The 13,895-nt window shown below is 39.0% G+C and overlaps 3 protein-coding genes across 3 annotated transcripts; 2 read left to right on the forward strand and 1 right to left on the reverse strand.

The window, feature by feature from the left end:
- Nucleotides 1–5,490: 5,490 nt before the first annotated feature.
- On the forward strand, nucleotides 5,491–6,014 carry PG994_000810 (uncharacterized protein; the record flags this gene model as incomplete). The annotated part of the gene is made up of 2 exons (XM_066852219.1): nucleotides 5,491–5,757; nucleotides 5,835–6,014. 2 exons carry the CDS (start codon nucleotides 5,491–5,493, stop codon nucleotides 6,012–6,014), a joined length of 447 nt encoding a protein of 148 aa, XP_066722851.1.
- Nucleotides 6,015–6,512: 498 nt separating this feature from the next.
- On the reverse strand, nucleotides 6,513–8,086 carry PG994_000811 (hydroxymethylglutaryl-CoA synthase; the record flags this gene model as incomplete). Its single annotated transcript, XM_066852220.1, has 4 exons — nucleotides 6,513–6,650; nucleotides 6,719–7,785; nucleotides 7,855–7,957; nucleotides 8,030–8,086. 4 exons carry the CDS (start codon nucleotides 8,084–8,086, stop codon nucleotides 6,513–6,515), a joined length of 1,365 nt encoding a protein of 454 aa, XP_066722852.1.
- Nucleotides 8,087–8,932: 846 nt separating this feature from the next.
- On the forward strand, nucleotides 8,933–10,207 carry PG994_000812 (aristolochene synthase; the record flags this gene model as incomplete). The annotated part of the gene is made up of 4 exons (XM_066852221.1): nucleotides 8,933–9,374; nucleotides 9,451–9,537; nucleotides 9,605–9,791; nucleotides 9,844–10,207. The coding sequence occupies 4 exons, from the start codon at nucleotides 8,933–8,935 to the stop codon at nucleotides 10,205–10,207; spliced, it is 1,080 nt and encodes a 359-aa protein (XP_066722853.1).
- Nucleotides 10,208–13,895: the final 3,688 nt, after the last annotated feature.

Raw genomic sequence — 13,895 nt, forward strand, 5'->3', positions numbered from 1 at the left:
TTTTATATTACTTTAAAAAAGGTACCACGTACCTACGCGTATAAACCCCTTTCCTATTTTATTAAGAGGGGTATACGATACCCCTCGTAGCTCGTATTAAAAATAAATATAAATAATAAAATAAGAACAATTAAACCCCGATTAAAACCGGAACTACCGTATATACGAGAGCCTATTTAATAGTTATAATAATAAATAAGTTGTTTTAATTTATAATAATTATAAATTATATACGAATAATAATTTTTTATAACTTTATCTTATAAATAAAATATAATTAATCTTTTATAAGCTATACTATAATTATATAGTATAGGTTTTAAATATGAGAGTTTTTAACTTATAAAAGAGAAGATTAAGGATTATTTTAAAGAGTACCCGAATATGATCCTTAAATTAAAACCTACGAAAATAGATAACGTATCCTATAAGCGAATATCTCATATAAGCGAATATCTCATTCTTTTACACCCCTTTCGATAAAATATAAGTTAATTTTATAATAACGTATTTAATATATTAAAATTAATCGGAATCCTTATCTTTAAATACTTCTATATTATTCTAACAAGTGCGCGTATTATACCCGGGCTCTCCGCAAATTCTAAACTAACGCACCCCTCTATAAACCACCCCTTCGCGGACTAGAAAACCTACTAAACACACCCTTTTAATTCAAAGTCATTTCTATAGTTAAAATCAGTCAAGATATACTATTTTTTTAATATTTTTAATAATAATATAATCCTTTATCTCTATTCTATCGTCTTTTATTCCCTCTATATTATTCTACGGCCTACTTAATACCTTAACGTCGGTAGATTCGTCTTTAAATATAACCCTACCCTTTAACCTTCGCTTAGCCCGTTATATATTAATTATACGAATAAATCGCTATCCCGGTACGATTCTTACTTTTTAACGTATTTTAATAATCTTTTTACTAAGTTTAACTTAAAAATAATTAATTTAAACTTCGAGGCTCGCGATTTTATTAATTTATTTATTAAAGGCCTTATTAGTTTTATAAGTAAAAAGTTTTTAAAAAAGAGGTTAAAAATAATATCTATAACGGCTAGCTTTTAATTATTATTTCTTAACACTTAACTATTAAAAAGTGTTTTAATAAGCGTTAAAGCTAATTCGGCGACGAAATCGAGCGTTAATTCCTTATTAACTACCGGGGGTAGCTCTAGACATAATTAAGCAACGCCTTGATCCTTTAAGATAATATATTTCGATAATAAAGGTTTTAATCGATCCCGCGGATAAATCCTAGCTATTTTTTAAATATTTTAAATCGTTAAAAGAGTTAAAACGTTAATCCTAGCTTAGCGGTATACTTTTAATATATTTAATTTAATAGGCTTAAATTTAAAGACCGCGTTTAAATATACTTTTAAAAAAATCTTTAGCTTTTATTTTAATAACTCAAAAACCTATATATTTAAAACCTATATAATATAATTATAATATAATTTATGAAAAATAAGCTATATTTTATTAATAAAATAAAGCTATAAAAAATCTTCGTTTATATATAAATTATAGCCGTTATAAATTAAAACGACCTATTTCTTATTATAATAAAACCGAATATAAAAAATAAAGATATCTTAAATCTAATCTAATACTATGAGATTATTAGTCCACCCTCTAGGCAATGCTTTAAACCGCTAGTTATCTTAAAGCTAGCTATCTTAGTTTAGAAACTACTAGCTTTAGACGTCGGCCCCTTTAAAAATAACTAGCGGCGGGAGGGCTACCCTATTATAGCTCATATACTCTAGAGTAGTAATCTATTCCCCTTTCTCGACATCTTTTTTAAAAGCTAGATAGCTAATAGCTTCGGTAATTACCTAGTGATTAACGCGGCTATAATTAATTATTTTAAACTTAATAGTTTTAACGAACTCGTTTTTAATTAAAAATTGAGTATATTAACGTTACCCTAGCGTATAAGACGTCTCGAAAGCGTTTAATATTCGTTAAGCTATATATTTAAACTTAATAAGCGTTAGTATAAAGCCTAATCTAGCTTACCTAATAGCTTAATTCGTTAATTAAGTCTTAAAAAATAGTAATAATACCTGCCGGTCTTTATTTAGCTCTTATCGCGTCGGTATACCAGCTAAGCGCCGTATAACGTAGGATCGGTCGGCATCTCATCTACGGACGGCTTCGCGAACACCTAGTCCGAGCTTTATATCACGTATCGAAGCCTGCGCGCATCTTTAAATATTAAACGATAATATAGAGAAATAATTAAAAAAAACGAATAAAATAATAATAATATATATAATTAAGAGGTAAAAGTAATAAGAGAAATCTATATTATTATCTAAGGGTTTAACGCGTTTATAGAGCGAAACGCGGTGGTCCGTGAAGGGGTGGTCCGTGGAGGGGTGCTTTAGCTTATAGCGCTATAAGCGTGTCTTAAACGTCCTCGTACAACCACTCCTCCGACGCGATTCGTTTTATAACTATCTATTAACGTCCCTTTAAAACTACAGGTCTTCTCTAGCTTATATACGAAATAATCCTCAATCCTCTATCTTATAGCCGTTTCTTTTTCGTACGGCGGCGCCGGCTAAGCATCTTATTTACTTTTCGAAATATCGCGTTCTTTTTAAAAAAGTAACTCGGTATATAATATACGTTATAATCTTTACGATTTAATTAAAACTAATTAAAATAAACGTCGGAGAGTTATTTTAATACCGTACGATACGGTTTTAAACGTATTCGGTTTAAAATTAAACCTTAATCGAGTTATTTAAAATCTGTAATTCTTAAGGAATAAGTAGGTAAAAAAACGTCCCGGAAATATTAAAATATATAGCTTTATATTTAACTATAAAATAATATGTTCTAGATTATACGAGATAAGTCTTATCTCTCAAAAGCCTCCTTATATATTCGAAACAGTAAAAATCGCCTAAAACGTTTTTAAAAACGCTAGTAGGAAATCCTCCTTTAAAATATAAATAATATACGCCCGTATAAAATATTTAATTTCTTTCTCGTACACCCTTTTTAATATATAAAAACAGCCGATATTAAAAGGCTAAAGCTTATATAATAAATAAGAAAGTAAATAAAGTATAATAATCGAGTTCTTTTTATAATAAAGCTCGAAAGTTATCGAATAGTAGCTCTTATAGCCGTTAAAGATTGATAAGCGATAAATACCCTTTATATAAGACTTTAGATATTTATCGAAGTATCGAATCTAATCTTCGCCTTTTTTATTCATAATTTAGTTATTTTTAATAACTACGATCACTTAGTTTTTCGGTAATAAGCTATTTTTATACTAGGAAGAGAGGTACGTTTTCCCGGTAAAGATAATATACGGAGGAATAGTGTAACCGTGTAATCCGACGCCTTAAATAATTATAACCTATTCCTAGTTCCCTTACTATATTACCCTAAGCCTTCCGCGTCGATTAGAGGTGGTTACGATTATTTCGGACGAGATTTAGCTTATAAAAAAGCCGGTCTCGTTAAAGTTATAAATATCCTTTTTTTAAATCTCGTATTTATAAATTATATTCTTATACGAGGGTAAACTGCGCGTAATATACGTCGGGATTTTCGTAGAGAACTTTTTAATAATTAATTCTTCGATTAAAACGCGTCTAGAAGTCTAGTTATTATCGTATAAAATTAAAGGCTTAATTAATATTAACGCGTCTCGCGTCGCGTAAGTTAAATAATCGATTCGTTATATTTTTTATACTACTTAGCCGGGGAAGAAACGATCGCGTATTTAAATTAATAATATATCGAATAATCGCATCTTTTTTAAAATTTAAAAGCTTTCGAGAATTCGTAAGTATTTTCGCGTCGTATAAGTTGATTATTTCGTTTACGTTATAAGGTTTTCGATGAAACGTAATAGATTAATACAGCCTTTTATACGCTTAAAATTTAGTCTTCTTAGAGCGCTTAAAACGCTAAAATTATAGCACTTTCTTTTTAAAGTTATAATATTTTCGGACGTAAAAGAATATAAAAAAAGGATAAGGCTATAAAGAAATTTATAAAAGTAGGATATTCGCTTATATAAAATATTCGCTTATAAGATACGTTATATTAAAAGTATACCGCTAGGTTAAGATTAATATATTAACTCCTTTCATAATTAAAAACGTTTAAAAAACGGCTAAGATTTATCCGCGGGATCGCTCGAAGCCGTTATTATTAAAATACGTTATTTTAAAAGATATAAGGGTTGCCTAAGTACGTTTAAAATTAATAAAAGTAGTTAAGAAAGAATTAATACCCGATTTCCTCGCCGAATTAATTTTAATACTTATTAAAATATCTTTTAATAGTTAGGAATTACGGAATAGTAATTAAAAATTAGTTACTATAAATGTTACTTTTAAATTACCCTTTTAACGGCTCTTTATTAAAAAGGCTAATAAGGCCCTAAATTAAAGCGTTAATAAAATCGCGTATCTCGAAGCTTAGGTCGATTATTTTTAAACTAAACTCGATAAAAAAACTACGAGAGTACGTTAGAAGGTAAGAATCGTACCGGAATAACGATTTGTTCGTATAGCTAATATACGCCGGGCTAAGCGGAAACTAAAGGGTAGGGTCGTATACGAGGATGAAGCTAGCGACGTCGAAATACTAGGAGGGCCTCGTAACGCTATAAAAGCTATAAAAGATAATGGCACGGAGGCGGAGGACTATATTATTATTAAAAATAAAAAAAAATAGTATATTTATATTAATTCTAGCCGTAGAAATGGCTTTAATTACAAGGGTAAGGGTAGCTCAATAAAGTGGCCCGTAAGGGGGTGGCCCGTGAGGGGGTGCTTTAGCTTATCATATAGTGATCAGCTTAATCTAGCGATGCATGCCTTCGCAGAATAGATTACGGCTAGATGTTCAGCATTCTCACGGTAGAAAGCCGTGGTGTTGAATCGGGTAAGTGGAAAATCGGCTCGGAGATCAACCGGATGCTTGTGAAGCTCCCACAATTTGCTTGAAGCGTTGCAGCCTCCCTGATGCCTATAGCTACTGCCAATCAGAGCAATGCGTTCCTTTGCCGCAATGCCGCTGATATCCATCCTACTCAGGCAGCTGGGAAAATATGGGATTCCCTAAATGTTACAAGATTCTCCGTCTTTTATATGGGGTGGGTAGGTTGAAACTGAATAGAGTATACAAGAAGCCGAAAAATGTGTTATCCAGGGTAACTTCTGACAGGAGAGGTCTTAAAGCCATTAATACTGATCAGCTGTGAGATTTACCGGCCTAATAACATGATATGATCGGAAAGACTGTGTTTGCCTAGGTTCACAATAAGCATCTGGCCTCATTATTCCTGTTATGCCTTTAGCCCCGAAGATTACACGACAGCCGATTCCCAAGGTCGGGTCGGTACGTACCGAGTTCTCTGTACACATGTTACATGTACGAACGAGCATGTACTTTGAGGGGTTAAGGCAACAAAAGACTGCACTAGGCAGGATGCGACCCAATAACCCAAGTAGAAAAGGGCCCGTCGAGCCCCCTCCTTCTGACACCCCTTCTTCCTTATTTTACCCATATCGATACACTCCCACTCCAACACTTGCAAGATGGCCGACAGCGCTACCTACCTGCTGGAAGTTCACCGTCACGCACTACCGCAAACCCGAGCACACTCATGAAGCCTTTATGAACTGGATCACCCAGGAGCATCTGCCGGGTGCCATTCCCATCTTCAAGAAGCATGGCATTCTTGAATACTCTCTCGTGAGTGGCTCCGTTTCCCTGGATCCGTCTAATCGAGTTGTGAAACGGGGCTCACTGAGATCACGTGTTCTATCTAGTTTGAAACGCCGGCTCCCGTGAACAGCTTCCTCAAGGAAGAGATGAGCAAGAGTCGTACCGGCTGGGACTATGCCGACTTTGACTGTTCCATAGAGTACATCCTTCCCAGCGTGGAGGCGATCAAGGCGGCCCAGAGCGACCCAAACTGGCCGGCGACACTGAAGGACGAGGACAAGTGACTGGACGCGTCGAGGGCTCTGGCATCGCTAGGGCATGTTACGCCCTACCTGCTGCGGACTGGTGAAGTCGTCAACATGGCCAAGTAGCGGTGGCGGTGTTGGGCCAGTCACGGGAAGAGCGATAGTGGCTGGCAATCATCTATAGTCATGAGCCTGATATGCGTGATGGAATGATGCAATATTGATTTGCTGTCTCTATGTTATGATCTTAATAACTGACTATATGTGCACTTTTATGAATGGCCTGCCTCTTTGCGTGTGGCAATGATATTTGCCAAATGCAGTGACAAGATTGGGCCAGCTGGGCCCCGACCTCGTTTAAACCCTGAAGCAAAAAGTACGAAGTGCATTCCCCTCTCATCATAACATGTGAACTGGACTTGAAAATAGTACTGGAATTGGAAGGAGTCTACTCTATTAATTCTAATATGTCGCCTTCTTGAGCTAACTACCATGAAAGTGCCAGTTCAATCTTGCGCTTGACTATACGATGCGGATCTATTCCTTGATGCTGTAACTACGCCTGTACTGGTCATCGATTTTCTCCAAGTAGTAGGTTCCAGGAAACAGGGAATCGACGTCACCAGTCGGGGTGTAGCTGTGGGCGCCATATGCCTTCTCGCGAAGGGCGCATGCCTGTAGGGGTTCAGTAGGTTAGTCCAGAGTCTTTGCATTCTAGCATTGTACTTGTGTGCGTTGCTTACCGTTTCGTATTCGTCAGCCCCGGTGGCGCGTCTCTTCGCGAGCCTCGCCATCAGGTCGATGGTCGTCACCATGGGCTTGACGTCGCCGACGACGCGGAGGGTGAACAGAGTGGCCGCAAGGCCGCTTCCGTAACTGAACACACCGATCCTCTTCCCGACCAGATCGGTAAGGTCGATGTTGCTCAGCAGACTGATGAGCGAGCAGTAGGTGCTGGCAGTGTACATGTTGCCGCAAAGGCTGGGGGCCTCGATGCACGCCTTGATACGGGCCTCGTACTTCGGCTTGGTGATTCCAATGAAGGCCTTCTCGAGTTCCTTGCTCAAGAGCGAGTCATCGTAGCTGAGGTTCTTCAACTCCTCTGGCACGACGCCGTCCCAGGCCTCGTCGCCCTTGGAGTGAAGGAAGTCTTGGTAAGCAAGGCGGCCATACGACTTGGACACCAGCTTGGAGTTTGGGGTGTGGAAGGCCATGTAGTCAAACATGTCGAGGAAGTCCTTGTCGCCTTGCTCGGGGCCGGCACCGTTCGAGTGCTTCTTGACGTTCTCGCGAAGGCGGTTGTAGCACTCGTCCAGTGCATGTAGGTAGGACCGAATGGAACCATGGCCGTCCACGAGCGGATACTCGGACTTGAGGTTTGCCTTATAGAAGTCAAAGACATGGCTCATGTAGGTGCCTCGGTACACCGGGTCGATGACGAGAGGCGCGCCCGGGCCAATGAGCATGGCCACGCAGCCAGCACCCCCCGTAGGCCGGGCGGCGGGCTTGTCGTAGGAGGCGATGTCGGAAGCCACCACGATGGCGTTGCGGCCGTCCCACATGCGCGACTCAACCCAGTTGATGGCGTTGAACAGGGCACTGGTGCCGCCATAGCACGCGTTGATGGTGTCGATGCCCTCGAGATTGGTGTTTCCAGCGGGCTCAAAAAGCTGGGTGAGTACCGACTTGACGGACTTGGCCTTATCAATGCTAGACTCGGTGCCGACCTCGAGGCGGCCGATTGAGCATGGGTCGATGTTGTACTTGCGCAGCAGCGAGGCCACCGCTGTCAGCGCCAGGGAGCAGACATCTGACGAGGCGGTTTAGTCCAACTATTCCACGGACACAGGGCACACGATCGGGGGGTAGATAATGATACCTTCTCTGTCTGTGCAATAGTTCATAAACTTCTGGCACAGCCCAATCGTATATTTGCCAGCGGAAACGCCCTGGTACTTTTCGAACTGGGCTTGATCGAGGCACTAGAGGGCGGTGTGTAACGTAAGATCTCAGCGCCATACAATGAATGATACGTGGGAGCATGCGCTGCTGACCTGGCTTGGGATCACTATCTCCATGGCCTTGATGCCGACATCTTTGGGGTACGCCATGGCTGAAAAGGGTGTGCGATTGTCTCAGAGAGGGCGAGGGCGTGAGGGCGTGAGGGCGTGAGGGCGTGAGGTCTAGCGCAGAGAAGGGTGCGGAAGGGCACAGGGTGAAGAATACTATCAAAATTTAATTTTTTGAGCGACCTCGGCCGAGTGCGTTCCAGCGAATGCTAGTTTTGGATCCCATTCGCGCTTATCGGCCAGCTGAGCTGGCTCCCCCGGCAAGGGCTGCTTGATGGTACACGTAAGCAGCGGGCTTGTATCTTCATACAGTACTTCGGTGCGGAGAGTACTCCATACGATCATGCAGGGGGTGGGGTGGGGATGGGGGGTATCTGATGGATCCTCCGAGCCCAGACTGTGACCGGCCCATGCAACCGGCCCATGCAACCTAGGCCGGCCTACCTAAAGGAGTAAGCAAAGAGATAGGTTAGATCAACTCGTGGAAATGCGCCGGGCTGGCGGTCACAAGAACGTAATACATGAGGTAGCGACAGGCAGTTGTCCATTTGGACACGTCCCAAACGGGAAATGGCCTGCCACGCAGAATGACCGACCCTTTTCGGAACCGGTGACAACCCCATACAAGAACATGGTAAAGAAAGAGGCTGCCCCATTCGGCAATGTGCTACCCTGTCGATCAAGCAGGCAGCAGGTGCAAAGCTCCAGTGGATTTTCTAGTATACATAGCCAATACCGTCTGGTAAGGTATTATATAACTACTTTCCAACCTTACATTGTGGATTTCAGATCAAAATGGTGTTGTAAGATTATGATACCATAGATACGCCATATTTTTTGAGTCCATAGTCCGATTTTTCTCCAAGCGTTCTCGAGGCAGTTCCCAAGATGACGGTCGTTCTGTTACCCCTGCAACCACAGCCGCTTAATGGCAGCGCGAATAAGCCTATGGCGGAACTCAGTGGCCATGCGTCGACGGTGAAGCCTCAGATCACCACGGTCACTGAGACTAAGACCAATGGCAATGCGGTCAACGGCGTGTCGACACAGGGCCCAGTCTATGCGCCCATCTTTGCAGTGCGGCCCCGGGGCCACTACAGATACATACCGCCTTCCAATTGGACAGCGGCCGTGCACCCCCGTGTAGACCAAGTGACGATGGAAGTGGACGACTGGTTCCTGGACAACTGGCCGTTCCCCAACGACAAGGCCCGCCGGAAGTTTGTCGACGCAGGCTTCTCCCGCGTCACCTGCGCTTACTTCCCCCTGGCCTTGGATGACCGGATCCACTTAGCCTGCCGGCTGCTGACCATTTTGTTCCTGATCGACGGTAAGTAGCAACACTTTGAATTCCGGTCCAGGAAAGCGGGACGCCGAGGCTAAGCAATTCTTTTTGTTGGATCTAGATCTCCTCGAGGACATGTCGTTCAGCGACGGTGAGAAGTACAACGCCAGCCTGATGCCGATTGCCCGGGGCGACGTCCAACCCGATCGTACGTCAATCCCACCTGCGGCTTCGAAACAGAACCTCGACGAGTCCATAATACTGACTAACTTCAGGCAAAATCCCGGTGGAGTGGATGTTCTACGACCTATGGGAGAGCATGCGGGCTCATGACAAGACCTTGGCCGATGAGATCTTGGAGCCCGTCTTCGTCTTTATGCGGGCGCAAACCGATTCGACCCGCAGGGACATCAAAGAACTCGGCCATTACCTAGAGTACCGCGAGAAAGATGTCGGCAAAGCGTACGTCTCTGTCCCATCGGAGTCATATGCGTCCGTGCTAACCAGGGAATAGTTTGCTGTCGGCACTGATGCGGTTCAGCATGCAGCTCTACATGACGCCGCAGGAGCTGGCGGCGATGAAGGCGGCGGAGCAGAACTGCAGCAAGCACATCTCGGTGGTCAACGACATCTACAGCTGGGAGAAGGAGCTGGCGCAGTCGCTCAAGACGGCCGAGGAGGGCTCGGTTCTCTGCTCGGCGGTCAAGGTGCTGGCGGACAACACGGCGCTCGATATCGACGCGGCGCGGGCATGTCTCTGGACCATGGTGCGTGAGTGGGAGGCTAAGCACGAGTTGCTGTGCTCGGAGCCGCACATGTCGGCGCGATCGACCAGCAAGGCTCAGATGCTGTCCTCAAGGGGCTGGAGTACCAGATGAGTGGGAACGAGCTGTGGAGCCGGAACACGCCCCGCTACCTGCAGATTAACTAGATCCACAACTGCAGTAGACGGTATGCAGTCTGTGCCCGTCTGGGCCAGGACTTGCGAAGCTGCCCTATTGGATGCGATCCCGGGATATAATGCTTATGTCTTACAAGGTTAGGGACGGAGTCCAGAAGACGAATATATACTTCTTTCGGAATGTGATAGATTGTTAAGCGGCCTTCGCCCCACCAAGCCAACACTGTGCCCCGTACTAGGTAAGTACATGTACTGTACTGTCATATTAATAGAAGTAGCGGCACACCGCTTAAACTTGCCGATAATTAGCCGGCCTAGCTCTATATATAAACTTATACTAGAACAGCTAGGCGCGACTAGACGCGTATAGTAAGTACCCTTATTAATAAATAAGACTTAAGTATTAAATAACGTACCTTATAAACGAGATGCGTATATAAGCGAGCTGCGCACTTTTTATTACTAAGCTTTATAAGTTATAAATTAATTTAATTATAACGTTTAAAACTAATTAAATATATTAATAATTATTATTTTTTAAGGTTTTTATATTATTTTAATAAATACGCGTATTATACCCGGGCTTTTTATAGATTTTATAGCGTTATAAGCGTGTTTTAAACGTTCTCGTATAATTATTCTTTCGACGCGATTCGTTTTATAACTATTTATTAATATCTTTTTAAAACTATAAATCTTTTTTAATTTATATACGAAGTGATCCTTTATCTTGTAGCCGTTTTTTTTATACGGCGGCGCCGGCTAAATATTTTATTTATTTTTTAAAGTATCGCGTCTTTACTTTTTAAAAGAGTAACTCGGTATATAACTTATATTATAACCTTTATAATTTAATTAAAACTAATTAAAATAAATATTAAAAAGTTATTTTAATATTATATAATACGGTTTCGAATATATTCGGTTCAAGACTAAGCTTTAATTAAGTTATTTAAAGTTTTTAATTCTTAAGGGATAAATAGGCCGAAAGATGTCCCCGGAGGTATTAAAATACGTAGCTTTATATTTAATTATAAAGTAATATATTCCGGATTATACGAGACGAGTCCTATTTTTTAAAAGCCTCTTTATATATTCGAAACGGTAAAAGTCGCTTAGAACGCTTTTAAAAACGTTAATAAGAAGTCTTCTTTAAAAATATAAATAATATACGCTTATATAAGACCTTTAATTTCTTTGTCGTACGCTCTTTTTAATATATAAAAATAATTAATATTAAAAAAACTAGAGTTTATATAATAAATAAAAAGGTATATAAAGTATAATAATCGAGTTCTCTTCGTAATAAAGCTCGAAAACTATCGAGTAATAACTTTCGTAGCCGTCTAGGATTAAGAGGCGATAACGACCCTTTGTACGAAACCTAGTATATTAATTAAAATATCGAATCTAGTCCTCGCTTTTCTTATTCGTAGTTTAAGTATTTATAATTATTACGATCACCTAGTTCTTTAATAATAGGCTGTTCTTATATTAAAAAGAGAGGTACGTTTTCCTAGTAAAAATAATATACGGAGGGATGGCGTAACCGATTAATCCGATACCTTAAATAATTATAACTTATTCCCGGTTCTTTTATTATATTACCTTAGGCTTTCCGCGTTAATCGGAGGTGGTTACGATTATTTCGAACGAGATTTAGCTTATAAAAAACCCGGTCTCGTTAAAGTTATATATATCCTCCTTTTATATTTTATACTTATTAATTATATCTTATATTTATTAATTATATTTTATACTTATTAATTATATCTTATATTTATTAATTATATTTTATACTTATTAATTATATCTTATATTTATTAATTATATTTTATACGAAAATAAACTACCCGCGATACGCGTTAAGAATTTTATAAAGGACTTTTTAATAATTAATTCTTTGATTAAAATGCGTCCGGAGGTCTAGTTATTATTATATAAAGTTAAAGGCTTAATTAACGCCGACGCGTCTCGCGTTACGTAAACTAAATAATTAATTCGTTATATCTTTTATATTATTTAATTAATGAAAAAACGATCGCGTATTTAGATTAATAATATATCGAATAATTAATTCCTTTTTAAAATTAGAAAGCTTTTAAAAGTTTATAAAGATTTCGGATTATAATTAAATTCCGCGTGGTCGGCTACGTAGCGTCGACTCTAAGAAATAATATATCGCTACAGCTTTTTATACACTTAATCTCGGGTTATTTTAAAGCGCTTAAAGCGTTAAATTAAACCTTTTTTCTTTATTTTTTAATTCTATACTTATTAAAAGATAAAAGTTAATATAAAATTAATTAAAAGAAAGTTAGTTAAAAATACGTAGCTCGTTTATATACGTAGCTCGCTTATAAAGTATATTATTTATATATTACCTTTAATATATTTATTAAAAGGGATGTATATAATAAAAAGTGAGACCTTAAGATAAGTAGAAAATCGACGAAATTATACTTAATTTAAAAAGTAACTAGGAGTATAGCTAAGATATAGCTAGTGGGTCGGTTAAAAAGGTCGGTAATTATTAATAAAAAGGGTGGTAAACCTGCTCGAGCTTTAAATTTAATAGGTAAATATATTAAAAATAGAGATTATAAAGGGTATCGAAGACTTTTACTTCGATCTTTATTACCGTATATTTTTAAAAGGTATATCTATTATTTATATATTTACTAACGTTATTAAAAACTGTTTTAACTAGTTAAAAATATTTATTATACTCCATATATTTATTATACCTTATATTTATTATACTCGATATATTTATTATACCTTATATTTATTAAAGGGCGTAATTATTATAAATTAAAATTAAAAAAGAGAATTTATTTATTTTATTTACTTTTATAGTAATTATATTAGTAGCTATTTAAAGTGTACTCTAATTTCTAGATGTATAAGCTAAGTGAAAGAATAAACATATCTAGGTTAATAGTTTAACGGTTCGAATATTAGAGCTGTCCGCTAGTTCCCGGTGTATATGTTAATATAAAAGACTATCTAGTATACATGTAAGTAATAACTTATATGCGTACGATTACCTTAGAGATGTTTAGTATATAAGAATAACGGCGTAGTAAATCACCGCCTCGTTAAAAACCGCCATCTAGCGCGTAGCCCGGCCAACGTAGCCTAGCGACGCGTCGAACCGCGGAGGATGAAGTTCGTTCGTTATATAGTTTATTTCGAACCGAAACGGTGAATAGGCTGCTAGAACTATTTTAAGGCGAGTCGCTGGTCGAGCAGTCCGGCGTTAGGCGCCACACCATTAGTATCTACCTAGAGGATCTTAAAGGGCGGGGCGAGGAACTTAAAAGCCTTAATGCGTTAATTAATAGTTACGAAGATTAGCTCGTCGCTATTACCGGATCGCCGCGCCTCGGCGATAAGACCGTCGGGGTTAAAACTAGGCGTAGGGTAGTCGGTCTTAAATTTAAAAACGTAGCCTCCGTCGTAAATCTAAGCTAGGCGGTTACGCGGATATTAATGAACTAATTAATAAATAAAATAATAATATTAATATAATTAATATAAATAAAAGCGTAAAAATACTTATTTAAATAAGAAAGGGTAAGCCCTTTTTATTTTTAATATTATTTCTTTTTTTTAAATAACCCTTTTTTCTAAGCGTACCGAAAAATATATACGTTAAAGAA

Source organism: Apiospora phragmitis, assembly GCF_038363925.1.
Source record: "Apiospora phragmitis strain CBS 135458 chromosome Unknown utg000001l:1.0-2902119.0:1.0-2906034.0, whole genome shotgun sequence".
Taxonomy (NCBI): Eukaryota; Fungi; Ascomycota; class Sordariomycetes; order Amphisphaeriales; family Apiosporaceae; genus Apiospora; species Apiospora phragmitis.